Source organism: Neolamprologus multifasciatus, chromosome 8 (genome assembly GCF_963576455.1).
Source record: "Neolamprologus multifasciatus chromosome 8, fNeoMul1.2, whole genome shotgun sequence".
In the NCBI taxonomy this organism is placed as follows: domain Eukaryota; kingdom Metazoa; phylum Chordata; class Actinopteri; order Cichliformes; family Cichlidae; genus Neolamprologus; species Neolamprologus multifasciatus.
In genome coordinates, this window is record NC_140446.1 from 14,821,474 (window position 1) to 14,838,290 (window position 16,817).

The 16,817-nt window shown below is 39.5% G+C and overlaps 1 protein-coding gene across 1 annotated transcript in view; it reads right to left on the reverse strand.

Moving 5' to 3' along the window:
• Positions 1 to 16,817, reverse strand: part of LOC146512705 (protocadherin-15-like) — a 231,453-nt gene that overhangs the window by 99,572 nt on the left and 115,064 nt on the right. Inside the window, exon 20 of the mRNA XM_085171180.1 lies at positions 7,191 to 7,319. Within this exon, the coding sequence (XP_085027306.1) occupies positions 7,191 to 7,319 (129 nt within the window). The remainder of the gene's footprint in view (positions 1 to 7,190; positions 7,320 to 16,817) is intronic.

Below are 16,817 nucleotides of genomic sequence, written 5' to 3' on the forward strand. Positions count from 1 at the left end.
ACCTTGGTGTTACTGTTGACTAAGTTCTGACTTTGGACGCTCATGTTAAATCTCTGGTCCACTCCTGTTTTTATCACTTGAGAAACATTGCTAACTGAGTCCCCATTGTATCGCGCTCCAAATTAGAAAGTGTCATTCATGCATTTGTTTCATCTAGTCTGGATTATTGTAATTCTTTGTTTACTTGTTTATGTAAAGCCTCTTTGGAGCATCTGCAAGTTGTTCAGAACGCTGCTGCAAAGCTTCTGACCAAGTCCTCCAAGTATTCCCATGTCACACCTCTGCTGATTCAGCTGCACTGGCTCCCTATTAAATTCAGAATCCACTTTAAGGTTTTGACCTTGACTTTCAGGGCTCTGCATGGACAAGCACCAACACATATCAGTGAACTTTTACATCCATACATTCCCAGCAGGTCCCTGAGGTCATGTGACCAGGGTTTGCTGGTTGTCCAACACACAAGGCTGAAAACAAAAGGCGACAGAGCTTTTGTAACTGTGGCCCCCAGATTGTGGAACTCTCTCCCTTTGAGCCTGAGATCTGTGGACTCAGTGGTCGCTTTTAAAAAACAGCTAAAAACTCATCTTTTTAAACTTGCTTTTGGTTGATTTTTATTTTTATGTTTTAGCTTCTGTGAAGCACTTTGTGATTTTTATCTTGAAAGGTGCTATATGAATAAAATTTTACTTTACTTACTTACTCAGACAGTCAAGATGAAGAACTTGATGGATTTGTAGAAGTGAAATAAACTCAAAAAGTGAGAGCATTTTTCTGTATTTTATGTGTTAAACTGAACAATGTTGAGCATTATTGTGAATGAGTTGAATGAAGTTTGACTTATTTGACAGTTTTGTATCGCCTTATAGTCGCCTTATAGTCCGAAAAATACGGTACTATATATGGTTTTATGGTTTAATTATTTTCTACTACAAATTCACGATGATGAGCTTTATATCCACTTTAAAAGTGCAGCTGGGTTGACAGCAATTATTGTGTGAAACCAGCAAATGGTTCTTGGGTTACAAAAAACCCCCAAACAGTGTAAGGCTGAAGGCAAATGTGTAAACCTTCCCTTTTTTTAAAAGCTTAAAAACTTGCTAGAATAAAACAATCTGTAAAAGCTAGAATTACAATTAAATAGTATTTAGTAATGATCTCTGAAAAAAAATAGCCACTAAACCAAACAAGAAACAGGGGCCATACATCTTTACTTAATAAGAGGAAAATCCTTATGTAAAGGCTTTACTTGCAATATTGTCAACATTGTCAGTTGAATAACTTCATCTAACCCCCATTACTCAAATCATATTTACCTTCTACCTCATTTGCTGTACTCCAGTCACTACTTGCTAATGCAGTGACCCATTTTTGTCTGTTTCCCCAATTTTGGATCATTAAAGTTTCATCGCATCTCACACAGCGACTATTAGAATTAATGAAAATTAGACTCCATCTTGTCAGTGTTATGAAGACTCAAAAAAGTCCTCTTGATGTGATTCGTATTTAGTGATTTATTACTATCTGGGGGTAAAACTGAAACTTAATAGAGCATCCACATATTGGATGATTATCCCATGTTGTTTGAAGAAGTGAGACATGGAAAATAAATGAGAGAGCGAAAGTAAAAAGGCGAGAAGGCAGAAAAATGCAGTTTTATAGCTTGAAAATGAGGAGACGTGGACAAAATGTGTGTGCTTATTTTCTTTACTTACTTTTATGTGTGTGAAAATAAAGTAAACTGTTAGTCTTGGGGGAAATGTAGTGGAGAATTAGACGAAACGACTAATACCACACAGTCATTTGTTAGCTATAAAACCCACCAATTAGCTTAGCTTAGCGAAAAAAATGCAAGGATAATCAATGAGCCTGGCGCTATCCAAAAGTGACAAAATGTCTTTACTGTGTACAAGCACAGTTGTAGTGCTTATTAGGTCATTAACGAATGTAATATTTATGTCACATTATGCCATAAACTAACAGTACTGATAATGGTCTGTAATGGTTAATCCAGCAGTATACACAAGGCCTTTAATTGAAATCAGCTCAGAAAAATTAGCTTAAATGCTTGAATGGTGTGCTTGATCAGTTTCTCACTTGAGCGAAAATCAGTATACCGTCTTATATTTGGTCTTAAATGATTAACAACTAGGTCTGGGTATTGCAAAACTGGTTTAGGCTGTGGTGAATCGTATTGTTAATGTCATGGCTGGCAAGGCAGGCCATGTAGAGGTGCCACCCAAACGCAGGCACTGAGATAGATGTGGAGATTGAGCTTTATTTTGAGGTGAACAGGATGCAGGAGGAACCAAGAAGGGCATACAGAGAAACTAAGAGAAACCTAAACTGAGGAAACTAACAAAACTGACATGAAACTATCATACGGCGGAAACACAGGGAGACTCGGGGAGACAACACAGACGGACCAGCAACAAGCAAAAGGAAACACAGGGCTTATAATACACAATGGCGTAATCAGGGAATACGAGACAGGAGAGAAACACAGCTGGGAGAAATCAAAGCTGATGAGACAAGGGGAAGCAAAACCAGATACACTAACATAAGACACAGAACTTCACAATAAAACAGGAAACTCAACATGCCTGTGTAAAAATAAACTAAAGCAAACTAAAAACATAAATCCAGTTTGCTATTTGCCTGATACATAACAATACATTTTTTTTTTAGATTTAAAAAAGTTCTAAAACATTTGTTACTTTTATGACACCTGTTAATCGCTGTGTCATATTGAGAGTATTTCTAAGTAAGCAGTTGTTGACTACATTAAGATTCTGTACTATAATAAAAAAGTAATTGTTTTTAAATTTATACGACAATGATTAAGAGCATTTAGTGTCCAAAATATTTTTGCTTCCATAAGAGTAAAATGGCAGTGGCATTAGATACTGACAGAATTGAAAATTGTTATACTTTTTATAATGGGTTAAACCCCTGTTTTTTTCTATTAAGTTAATCTGGTCAAAGCATCTTGGACATTGGCAAAGTGGTACCAGTCTTCTCCATCTGCAATGTATTTTCAAATAATTCTAAAAAGAGAATTTTTTGTCAAGATTTTGTATACTCAGAGTCCTTGAGTGTTCTTGGAGACAAAGTTAGAGAAGCAAGGCTGAGTTGTGGGGGTTTTTGGAGGGGAGGGGGTTCACACAGGACAAAGGATGTTGAACATTGAGCAGATAGACAGTAGGAGATGCAGAAGGTTTGTGTGAGAGAGGAGGACGCTAGGGGATAGGGGGAGATGGAGGCAGAAGATCTGCTGTGGCGACCAGGTGAAAGAAGAAGAAGGGCCCCTGATTGTTGCTATGTATTTGTGCATAAATTTCAAAATGTAAAAAAAAAAAAAAAAAAAAAAGCCAAACCGTTTGAGCTGTAATGATGTAAATAATTGGGGCTAACTGACAACATTTCCCCTAAAACTCACCTTTAAGTACAGTACAGTAAAGTTGTCACAACATTTTACACGCTGGATTGAATCATTTACATTGATTAATCACCTGATGTTAAACATATTGATGACTGCAGTTCCCAGAGTTGGTTGCTGCAGAAGGTTTTACGTATCCAAAATGAGCGTGACTTTCCACTCTTTTATTCTGCCTCTTCTTCTGCTCTCTGTCCTCGTGTCTTACCCCTCCCTTGATGTCTTTCTCACAGTTATTTAAGCGTAATTACATTGCCAGACAGTTAAAAGCCACGAACACAATAGAATTAATGTCTCAGCTACCTTATGCAGGAAGCTTTTCAACAGAGACTGACTCCACAAAAAAAACAAAAAACACCTTAAAGCCTGAAATATGAACTCTTATCTCTACATTCACACGTTCTGCCTGTCATGTTCAGGTGCACAGGCTTCTTTTCTTTCAGTTCCCCCCCTTTTGTGTTTTTTTTTTAATCCCATTCTCACCTCTGCCTCTAACTTAATTCCTAAAAGAAGTACCTGCAACTGAAACTCGATTACTGAGATATTATTAATCTGTCTGGGTGCATTTCTTTTATTTCAGGTATAATAACAGCATGTAGGTCTTTTCTAAGTAGGTTAGTTACTATACAGACAAGCCCTTGCTAGTCATCTCATTACTACAATGTATTCTAGTGAGCTTTTGTGGAGTTGCTTCTTTTTCTGTTGTTTCTCGTCAGCTTTTTTTGCTATTAGGTGCCATGTTAAACCAGAACTGATAGTTTTAAGGAGGTGTAGCACAGTCATGCACACAGTCTAAAGGGATATCGATAATGTGTGGCCTACTTCCTAAAAGATTACCCCTAAATGATGTTTTTCTTACCAATCGATTTAAAACAATTTACAATACATGGCCAAGCCAGTTTCTGTGCGACACATTTCCATTGACAGTACACAGAAAGTTATCAGTCACACAGCGACAGGTAATCATGTAATGAACAGCCAACAGTGTAGCAGGTCATTTCACTGATGTATTCCCCTCTCTCAGGCTGAAGAGCTGAGAAAGACCTCCCAGTCATCCATTGGGGATGACTGCCTAACCCTGCAGTTGATGGATAGACCAAACTGTAAACTGATTAAGAGTTGATATGATGCATCTCACTATGAGGTTGTGTCTAACATTATGCGTTGCTCATAGAGCTGGAATATCAGACAATACGCACTCAGGAAGGTGGTACTTCATTCTTCAAATCTACATCTCTTCTTATGTTTGTAGACAACTTGGCAAACATCTATTCCTTGTACTGGTACCGACAACTACATTTCTGGCATAGTGATGTCTCTATTTTGAATTGGGGAGTCACAGTGGTTAGTACTGTTACATCATAGCAGGGAGTTTCATACCTCCTTGCCTTGCTTTCAGGCTGGCTCCATGCTCCTTGCAATCCCAAGTAGGACAGGAATATTAAGAAAATGGAGCAACTATATAATGAAAATTCAGTTCATGTTGGGGCTTTTTAAAACAGCAACAAACTGAATTCACTCAATCTGTCCTTTTTCTAAGCAATTATTTAACCATATGTGTTAAATTCATGACAAACAGTTTAAGAATGAGGCTCTTAGCTCTGGCATCCCACATTTTATTCCCTACTGTGGTTCTCCCACTTCTTCCTGCCACCCAAGCATTTTCACATCTTCCCCTGTTCCCATTTACCTACTAGAATCAGCAAACCAAGGTCAGGTCTATTCATTCTTCCGGAAATCTTTTTAATGCTTACAGCTACGAACTGTGGTTTGGAATGTGGCCCAGAGTCGTGCCTTGATCAGCCCACTGAGGGATCACATAGTCTGTTTGGGTTTGGAATACATCCAAGGGTCCTTGAAAGGGAGGAAGTTCAGGATTGGAATTCTTTCAAGTGCCCTCTCCACAGATTAGGGTGGGCTTTTGGATGCTGAATTTGGAACATGGCCAAAGATCTGAGTGAAAGTAAAAATCTGGAATGCTTGGAATGAGATATCCTCTTCGGGCATAAGGGTTGGAATTGTGCCCGATGGTCCGAATAAGAAACACTATTGAAGTTTTTAAGTTTGGAACTTGTTAAAGCATGACTTGTTCAAAGTCCTGTATAAGGGTGTACAAGGGCCATGTATTTATCTCAGGAGAAGTCATTGTGTTGAGCAAAAAAGTGTGATTAACATTTAGAACCTGGCAAAGTGTCAGGCTGATCAAAGACCCTCTGACATCGCTGTATAAAGCTTATGAATTAAGCTTGGAGCAAATCCAAGCAAGCATGCAACCAAGTGAGCATCTTTAAAGATCAGAGCCTATCAAAGTGTCAGATTTACCCATGGCCCCTGTCTAGGGAATACATAAGTCCGTTATTAGGTCTGGAACAAGTCCAGGAGTCTTTCTGCTAAGTGGAGACCAGAGTGCTGATACAGTTGAAAGCAAAGCTTGCCTTTTAAACCCAACTATTTATTTTCCTTTTTTATTGTTGTTGAAGTTGTTGTTTTTGTAAATTTTCCACAGATTTAACACAAACACAGGAAAAATAAAGGGAATGTAACCAAGAATTCTCATCCAAGTTGAGTTCCAATTAAGAAACAAAAGAAACCCCAAACAAAAGAAAAACATAAGCATTGTACTTTATTGGGACATGTTTAGTCTCAGTTTTATTTTTATCTTGTTGCAAAAGAAAGAAAGAAAATAAATACTGCAAGTTGGTTGAAACTTCATAAAGGTCTTTTTCTTATTTATAGTGCCATCGTTGGTGCTTTTACCTGATGGTTTGTGCATTTTTTAAAACATGGAATATTTGGATTTACACACAGTTTGTATTCGTTCCCTATTTTCTGTAAGGTTTTGTGTACAGTAATAATCCTAATAGACACTACTCCACACTCTTGCACCACAGGACATGCACGTATTTCCTTGTATCCCCTTCCACCTGCAATATGCACTCAAAGTCCTATGAGCACAATAACAATCCTAATTACAAAGCTACCACAGTTTAAGAAGTTACATTAGTGGTCTTTGGTCCCTGTTGTAAAAGATTATAAGAGCTAAATTCAATTAGAGCCTCTGTGAAACAGTGTGCGCGTGCATGTACTTATGCTGAGGGGACAATAGTCTGTTTACACAGTCATTTTGTGGGATCCTTCCGTCCTTCTGGGGACAAAAAAGCCAGCCTGCATGATGCAAATTAACACATTTTAAGATGAAACATGTGACAAACAGAAAGGTCAATGAATCTGCAGTTATAACTGAAGAAATGAGACGAAACATGGTTTAGATTCAGATATGATGATTTGTGTCACAATAACACGAGAGCTGTGCAACCAGTTCAAACACACTGGTGTGAGCCACTAGAGATATAACAGAAAAAAGTAATCTTGCTGTACCGCTGTGTTTGGGTTTTTAATTGAGCATGAGAATCAGCGTTTCTGATAGATTGAGATAAAGTCCCATCGAAACTGTCTGTTTGTTCATGACTCATCATTATAATAAAGGATTAGTGTAAGGAAATAAACTAAAAAGGTTGAACAAATGCACAGTCAGGAAGGAGCGGAAAATGAACACATTAGCATACAAACTTGCTGTAATTATACCTGTTCACACACTACAAATATTAATTGCAGTGAGTGCTTAAATGTATTCAAAAACATGTAGTGAACAGTGATGTGGGAATGTGAGAGAAATAAGGTTGGTCATGCAGGCTGCTTCTCTCCAAATAGTTAGAGTGTGTTGTGTGCAGCTCTGTGTGTGTGTGTCTAATCTTACCTTAACCTGTCCAACGTAGGCGTGTTTCTGCTCCTCAATGACAGTGAGGTTCACTGGCAGGGAAGTATCGAACAGCGGGTCGTTGTCATTAACGTCAGTCACCACAATGTTCACCGTCGCTGTAGACGTCTACACACACATACAAACGACTGTTAGTGTTTAGTTCAAAGACTCTGATTATTGTACAAACCTTTATTTTTTTAAAATGATGATTATCAGAATACAAACACTAAAACTGAATCGCTACATTTCAAAGACTGTGGTTTTTTTAAACCATCTTATTCTATGTGTCCCTTTTGCTAACCTCGTACAATATAACTAACTAAAGAGTTCATTTTGCTTGCAAATTTGTTGCAATCAGGCCCCGGCTGCCATATCCCTTTGTTCTAGTAAGAACTGTTCACTCTATAAATAGATTTAAAAACTGCTCACTGTTGTCCACTTGTTCTCTCTCTCGATGTAAAAGGTCTGTTTGTTTTAACCTTTTACACCCTGGAAGTATTGCTGTGTGACATTTATGGTGAAAATAGTTAGCAGCCACTTCCTATCTTACACATTGCCAGTACTGTGTTGGACCTCCTTTTGCATTCAAAACTGCCTTAATTCTTCATGGTATAGATTCAACAAGATGCTGGAAACATGCCTCAGAGACTCAGTTGCTGCACAGCCAATCTCCCATTCCACCACATCACACCAGCCACTGGCCATTTGAACACAGTGAACTCATTTTCATGTTCAAGATGAGATCATTTGAGCTTTGTGACATAATGTGCTGTCCTGCTGGAAGCAGACATCAGGAGATTGGAGACTTACAGGGACGGACATGGTCAGCAACGATTCTCATGGCCTTTAAATGATGCTCAGTTGGTAGTAAGGGTCTAAAGTGTGTCAAGACAATATCACCTACACCATTACACCATCAGCACAGCTTGAACCATTGCTGTCGTGCTGTTTATGCCAAAGTTGAACTGAACATCTGAATGGCTCAGCAGAAACTGAGAATCATGAGACATGGCAATGTTTTTCCAGTTTTCTGTTGTGAAATTTTGGTGAGCTGAGCTTCAATGTGGTGTGCATTCAGAGATGCTCTTCTGCAAACCTTGGTTGTAACATTTTCACCCAGAGAAGTGCCGCTCACTGGATATTTTGTCTTTTTTGAAACATTGTCTTTAAACCCTAGAGATGTTTGAGTGGGAAACTCTTAGTAGATCTGCGCTATAGTCCATCCGCCATCAACAACCATTTAACAACCATCATTTAAGTCGGCTTTCTTCCCCATTGTGACGCTTCGATTGAACTTCAGCAGGTCGTGTTGATCATGTTTACATGCCTTGAGTTACTGCCATCTGATCAACCTATTAGATATTTGTGTTAATAAGCAGTTGAACTGATCTACTTGTAATGAAGTAGCGGGTGAGCATGGACAATAACAGAGACAGCAGAAAACCTATTATTTGACTGCCGATGCATTTTTGCCATTAAACTGTTGCTGCTGCCATTCTTGCCATTGTATTGATATCTTAACATAGTTTGATCCCTTTAAATAATGAGGGTTTGTGCTTTCAGAAGATCACTGTGAATGAAGCAGTGGCATTCAAAACACAGTGTCACACTTTTCACTTGGCTTGAAAATAGGCCAGTCAGGGGGGGCGCTCGTGTACACTGATGGAGTAGGACGCACTCTTCTCAGCTCCGCACTTTTCTTCTTTTTTTCCAACAATTTGTCGCGACACCCTGACTCTTTACTTAACTGGTCAACAGCACTACTGCTTTGCATCGACTACGATAAATACTGGACGACATGCCGCCTAAAAAAGACGCAACACACTGCCAGAAAGCAGTAGCTGAAAATTCTGCCAGCACCGACGCCATACTAGCAGCTATCGCTAGCCTAAAAACTTCTATGGAGACCCGCCTTGACACAATTGAGTCTACTCTGTCTAAGCTCCAGGCAGATATCCGGTCATCCGAACAGCGTCTAGATGTTATTGATGAGTCGCTTACTACAATGGACGGCCGTGTTTGTATGCTTGAAGCTACATGCAAGGAATTAATGGCGGCCACCGATAACCTGCGTGGCAAGCTAGGCCAGATGGAGGCGCGCTCGCGTCGGGCCAACATTAGGATTGTTGGAGTGAAGGAAGGTGCTGAGGGCGGTAAGCCTGCGGACTTTGTTTCATCCCTGCTGCTGGATGTGTAGGGGAAAGACAACTTTATTAAGCCGATAAAAGTGGAGAGGGCACACCGCACCCTTAGACCAAAACCAACGGCTGGCCAGCGACCGAGGGCTATTATAGCCAAGTTGCATCATGAGAAAGACGTGTGGCATGTCCTGCGTCTGGCACGCCAACATGCTCCGTTGAGCTGCGATGGAGAGAATCTGTCCATCTTCCCCGACTACACTGCGGAGGTCCTTGCGCAGCGGATGGCCTTCAATGCGGTCAGGAAAAAGCTTAGCGCCTCCGGAGCGACGTGCAGTCTGCGCTACCCCGCCCAGCTTCGGGTAGTTCACAACAACATCACTAACACGTTCAAGTCTCCTGCTGAAGCTGAACGTTTTGCGGACTCACTGTAATCGTGACCTGGTAATATATTTGTTCATGTTGTTGATGCTGCTGTATTTTTGAACATTCTCACTCTTCTCTTCCTATAGTGAGAGTCGCGATTCGTTCAATCATTTTTTGAATGCTTCTGTGGTGATAGCTTTCTATCATTGTTTGTGCTTTGTTTTTTTGCTACGATGTCTTAAAACCTTTCTCTGTCGTGAAGTACTGAGAACGTTTATATTATAACTTTGGTTATACACAAGTCATTTTCTATGTTTGCGTCTTTTTTTTTTTCTTTTTTTACCCAATCAGTCGATTTATGGGTGTAACTATTGTTTTGATTAATGGAGTCTGGTGCGGAGCTGCCGTATACGGAGGATATTTTTTTCTCTTTTTCTTTTTGTGTTTTTGTGCTCCTCTTCCCGGCAGTCCCCTTAATGCACGCTGGGATGGGCCGCAGTGGTTCTTGTTCTTTTTTGCGGCCTTTTTCTTTTTGGGGGGTGGGGTTCAGTGTTCTTGTTGTTAATTTTGTTTTAACCTTTTTTATGCCAGTCCTTTGTATTATTTTTAACCAGTCCATATGTCATACCACCTCTCATTTAGATGCGGGGTAACAATGCTACTGGTTTAGGAACATGTCCTTTGACGTTTACATCTTGGAATTGCAAGGGCCTAGGCAGAGCTTTGAAACGTGGGAAGGTTATGTCACATTTGAAGCATTTATCTTCTGATATTATTTTTCTTCAGGAAACTCATATTCACTCCAATGAACAGAGACGTTTAAGAGCAAATTGGGTGTCGCAGGTTTACCAGTCCACTTTCACATCTAAGGCCAGAGGTGTTGCTATACTCATACGGAAAACCACTCCATTTATATTTGGATCCGTCGTTACTGATCCGGGTGGGAGATTTGTTTTGGTCTCTGGGTCCATTAACTCTTTTCCACTGGTCTTGCTAAATATCTATGCCCCTAATTTTGACTGTCCTGACTTCTTTTCCAAAATATTTGACCTAATTTCTGAATATAATATGTCTAATATAATAATTGGTGGTGATTTTAACTGCTATTTTGATCCTGTTTTGGATAGATCGTCTACAAAAACAGCCCTCACTACTAGATCCACGGCAGTTTTGAACAATCTGGTAAAATCACACAACATGGTAGACGTTTGGAGGCTTCAGCATCCAAATGACAGGCAATATTCGTTTTTTTCACCTGTACATCGTAGCTTTACCAGAATAGATTACTTTGTTACAGATTCTAGACTATTACCCAGTATTATCAGCTCTGCTTATCATCAAATCTTGATTTCTGATCATGCCCCACTTACCATGAAAATAGATTTTAATTTACAACCTCGAATTTTCAATTGGAAATTCAATTCTACCCTTCTGTCAGACAAAACTTTCTCCACTTATGTTTCCACAGAGATTTCAGATTTCTTAAAACATAACGACAACGGTGAGGTCTCTGATTCCACTCTTTGGGAATATTTTAAGGCAGTATTGCGTGGCAAGATCATCTCCTTTCAAACATTTTCGAAGAGAACTAGATTAAATCGTCTGTCCCAAATTGAGTCTGAATTATCAACATTAGAGGAGGCACTTCGCCAATCTGATACTGAGGACATATCTAATGCTATTCTAAAACTGAAACTCGAATACAATCATATTTTGGGAACCCAAGTCGGTAGCGATATTATTAAATTGAAACAAAGACACTTTGAGTTGGGAGATAAACCCCATAAATTACTTGCCAGACAATTAAAAGATGTGCAAGCCCATCGCACCATACACAAAATTGCCTCCTCTACCGGTGAATTAATTACTGATCCTAAGCTGATTAATGACAGATTTGTTGAGTTTTTCAGCACACTGTACTCTTCTAAATTGAACGCCACTGACTCTGAGCTTTTTAGCTTTCTTAACTCTCTGAGTATTCCAACCCTTACAGAATCTGCCACCCAAGCACTTGAAGCTGACTTCAGCATCACAGAAGTCAAAGCTGCTATCCTTTCTTTCCCTAGCGGTAAAGCCTGCGGACCGGATGGGTTCAACATAGAATTTTATAAAGCCCATATTGATATAATCGCTCCACTTTTACTCAGAATGGTGAACTGCTCTATTGCACGGGGCTCTTTCCCTGATAGCATATATGATGCCCACGTTTGTCTTCTCCCTAAGAAGGACAGAGACCCCACCAATGTGACTTCATATCGCCCACTTAGTTTATTAAACTGTGATCAAAAAATCATTGCAAAAGTCTTGTCTTCACGCCTTAATAAAGTTTTGGGCACTTTAATTCAACACGATCAAACTGGGTTTATCCCAGACAGATTTGCTTTCTCTAATACCCGTCGTCTATTGAATGTACTGTATGGAACAAATCCTCCAAATTCAGCTGTTATTTCATTAGATGCACAACAAGCTTTTGATCAAATTGAGTGGAAATACCTGTTTGCTACACTTGAGAAATTTGGCTTTGGTAGTAATTTTACAACTTTGGTACGTATGCTTTATGCACGGCCAAGATCATCGGTACTGACAAATTTTGATAGATCACATCCATTTCTACTCCACCGGGGGACTAGGCAGGGTTGCTGTTTATCTCCACTGCTCTTTGCTCTAGCTATGGAGCCTCTGGCCATTGCAGTTAGAGGCAGCTCTGATATTGTAGGTATATCTTGTGGTCCTGTCAAATCCACTATAACTCTATATGCAGATGATGTGGCTCTAACACTGTCTGATGCTAGGCTCTCTTTGCCTCCCCTGCTTCATCTCATTAACAAATTTGGACAACTCTCTGGTTTCACAATTAATTGGGACAAGTCCATTTTTATGCCATTGGCAGATGGGCTCGACTCTAGCTTCATCTCTAGCTTACCTTTTAAAACCACCAGCAGTCACTTTAAATACCTAGGTATTAACATTCCCAGAAACCGTAAGCTGCTATTTAAATTGAACTTTCAGGTACTTATTGATAGTATTAAAGCTAAGATAGATAAATGGACTCTTCTCCCACTTTCTTTAATTGGACGTGTCAATATTATTAAAATGGTAGTACTTCCTAAATTTATTCATCTTTTCCAAAACATACCCATTTTTCTCACCTCATCCTTTTTTAAAACTATCGACTCTATCATTTTGTCTTTCATCTGGGCAAATAAACCCCATAGAATTTCAAAGGCACACTTGCAGAAACCCTCCTCTGAGGGCGGATTAGGCCTTCCAGTTTTCAGGCACTACTATTGGGCTTGCAATGCCAGAACGTGGGTTTTCTGGAACAGTGTTTCAGCTGTTTCTGCTGTTCAGAAGGGAGGCGGTCCTTCTTGGCCTTTGATAGAGGCACACAATGCTAAATCAATTTTTGGTACATCACTTGATGGTATTCTGTTTTCTAAGCCCAACATACATACCAAACTTTTAAGTAATGATTTTGTCCTAGGTCATTCTCTTAGGATCTTAAAGCAAGTTAGGGGTGCTTTGTGCCTTCCAGACCTATCCATTTTTTGCTCCCATAACTGAAAACCTTTCTTTTTCACCTGGCTTGATGGACCCTGTGTTTAAGCATTGGTCAGCATTAGGTCTTCACACTATTAAGGATCTCTACATCGACAATTGTTTTGCTTCATTTGCTCAGCTGCAATCAAAATTTATGCTCCCCTCCGCTCATTTATTTAGATACTTACAAATTAGGAATTTCGTTAAACACTCTTTTACCCATCTGGATAAGCCCCCTGCTCATAGTGACTTTTATGATTATTTGATTAAAAATCCCACTTCCAAACACCTAATCAGCCAATTTACTACACTTTTTACACTTATACCACCTACTAATCACATCAAGGATGCTTGGGTTAAGGACTTGGAAGTAGACATATCGGATGCTTTGTGGGCCAATGGGTTGAAGAAGATTAAAGAATGCTCTGTTAATGCCAGACTACAACTTATACAGTTCAAGGTCCTTCATCGTTTGCATTTTTCTAAAACAAAGCTATGCAGCATTTTTCCGTCTATTTCGTCTTTGTGTGACAGATGCAGAGCAATGGATGGAACCCTTGGTCACCTTTTCTGGTCTTGCCCCACTCTCTGGAGTTTCTGGGCAGAGATATTTAATATATATAACTGGATTTATGCCTTAAAATTAGAGCCGGATGGTGTACTTGCAGTGCTAGGCTGCTCCCTAACCTCATTGGCACTCAGACGTCCTCTTCAGAAAGCCTTAATGTTTGGCATGATTGTAGCTAAAAGACTTATTCTTAGAGCCTGGAAATCACCATCTCCTCCACTGTTCAGGGTTTGGCTACGTGAGATGATTGCTTGTTTGTATATTGAAGAGGTTCGTTATCGTTTGGCTGACACCCATTTTAAGTTTGTCGAAATCTGGGGCCCTTTTCTCAATCATATTAATGGGAATTTAACATAAACTTTAATCCATTTGACTGCACTTTGTGTTTGTGTGAAACTGCACCTCTGCCGGACCCTGGTTCCTTCCTGGACATGTTTCCCACATCTTCTGGTCTTGGTGAACTCTCTGTTGCCCTGTCTAACCTCACACAGAAGATCATCTTCTTTGGACAATGGTGTTTTTTTTGATCTTTTGATTTGTACTGGCTAACTGGTGTATCTTTATTTATTTATTTTATTTTTTTATTTTTTAATTTTTTCCCTTTTCTTTCCTGTTTTCTTGTTTGTTTGTTTTTTTTGTTGTGTTTGGTTTCTGTTTTTTCTTTTTTTTTTACTGTGCTTAAATGTTATTGTTTTTGAATCTTATGTCCTTTGTCTGGTGTGCCGTTATGTAACTTTGAACTTAAAATCTTATAAATAAACATTTAAAAAAAAAGAAAGAAAGAAAATAGGCCAGTCAGTGTTAAATGAATAATTAAGAGTGAAATGTGGGGGCAGACAAGGGTTAAAGAGGGGCTGCTTTCCGACTGAATTCAGGTATGTGTGGTTTAAAAAATCCCTGCATGCTAATTTAAAAGGGCTTTTGGCCCTGCTATAAAAAACTTGAACTAAAAAAAAAGAAATAAAATGAATCTGAATGTTTGCCTTTAGATTCTAGGAATGAAAAATGTGTCAGCAAAGCAGATGACGGATGGAGTGTGATCTAAACCTGATTGCGAATGAGAGGGAGAAAAGTGTCTAAGGTGGGAAATAAAATCAACCCAAACAAACCTGAGGCTTTGATGTATATTTGTACAGGTTTGAAGGGGAAAATCTGTTTTACAGAACATTATAAGTGAATGTAATTTGTCTTACGCTTTATCAGACTGTGTAACCAAGAAAGAGTCGGAGAGGGAGAGGCCGTAGCTGATTAGATGTCACCAATTTCTTAATTTGACTTTCATGAGTGGAAGAAAGAGAGTCATCCAATATTTGACTTTTAAAGAATGGAATTGGGAGGAAGAAGGGCTCACCAGTTTATATCAGTGGGATTAAAAGAACAGAGGCAGTATGTGTGGGCCTGTGTGTGGGGAGAGTGAGGTGACAATGGCCTATTGAGGCTGACAGGGAACATTGGTGATGCAAGTGATCTAAGGTTAAAAACTCACACCTGACAAAACTGTTTATCTGCATGGCAGTGTATGTAAAGCAGAGAGAGCTATGACACAATGAAAGACGGTCTGTGAGCAACACTGTCAAACACACATACGGACACAAAAGAAAGGGATGGAGTAAGGTTCATTTCGCCTTGGCAGCTCTGAGAACATCGCTTTTAAAATACCGTGCACCTCAGAGTTTATTATTTCACAGACACGGTGGCCATCTGCCATAGTTTAGCAATCACCCCGCCGGAGATGCTGCATTTTTAAGGGTTTAGCTATATTATTTTTAGTGGTCCGCCAATGCAAATTCACAGCTGATAAGCTGACAACACTGCAGTTCTTCGGATTGCTAAAACACTAAATCACATCTACGAGCCAAATGCTCAGTGTGTTGAACCCAGTTATCGAATCAGTCACTCAGCAGAACCTGACTTACACACAATCTGCAGATCTTATTTGTTCCACTTTCAAAAATTTTAAACACGCTCGGCGCTAAGAAAAAAAATTTGCAGGTGTGATGTGCTCGTAATGAACGATGGCAACCAGGCAGAAGTTAACACAATTAAGCAAGTTGTTCACACTTGCTGGTAATGATGCAATGAAACCAACATAAGACAGCAGGGTGTACAAGCTGAGTACTTGAATTCTCACTAACAATCAAGAGTACAAGGAAGATGGTGAGAAGAACGAGATCAAGAACTGTTTATTTATCTGAAATTGGAGAAACGGTGGTAGATTACTGTTCCTGTTTAATGACCAATGAAAGCAGGACGAAGAGTGCAGACTTTAAGCAGGTTTATTTTATGGCGCCAGTAATCAGAAGACTCAGAGCACAGAACAGGTAACCCCCAGCACGGCGCTCTCCGGTGTTGAAAACAGTCCTTCAAAACAACAGCATGAACTACAGAAAGATGGAGGTGTGGAGGAATCAACAGGGTCAGCATTTCATTTATTGACTGTGTCCTCCAGCACAACAGGATACGCACATGAAGTGAGTACACAGGGAACCCTTAGAGGACGGATTAAAGATCAGATCAAAGGCTGTCTTCTGGCCCGACCCACAACAAAGACCTGATGCTGACTTGCTGTTGACTTTGATTTTGCAGAAGATACATTTAGTGTATAGTAATGTGCCTTTGCATTCTGAATAGAAAAGTGCTAAATCCCCCACACATTTACAGCAATACTGCTTGCCTGTAATAATCAGATGAAAACTGCATTTGCTACATTATAAACAAGCTTTGCTGGAGCTACTGTAATATGCCTCTGACCTTGTGTTTCCCATGTTTTAATCCAGCGTGTAATGAAAGGTCAAAAGTAGTTTTAGGTTTTGGCTACGGTGTACAATGTGAAAACACTGATTTTGAATACAGATATAAAAGTACTTTGAGGAGACTGTTAGATATTGCAGGTAAGACATAGATTGATGCCTATTTTTATAAGACACAGGAAAGCTTATTGTAATGCTGTCCTCTAGTATGCTGAAAAAAATATCAATGAATCAGCTACAATTAACGCATACAGTGCATACA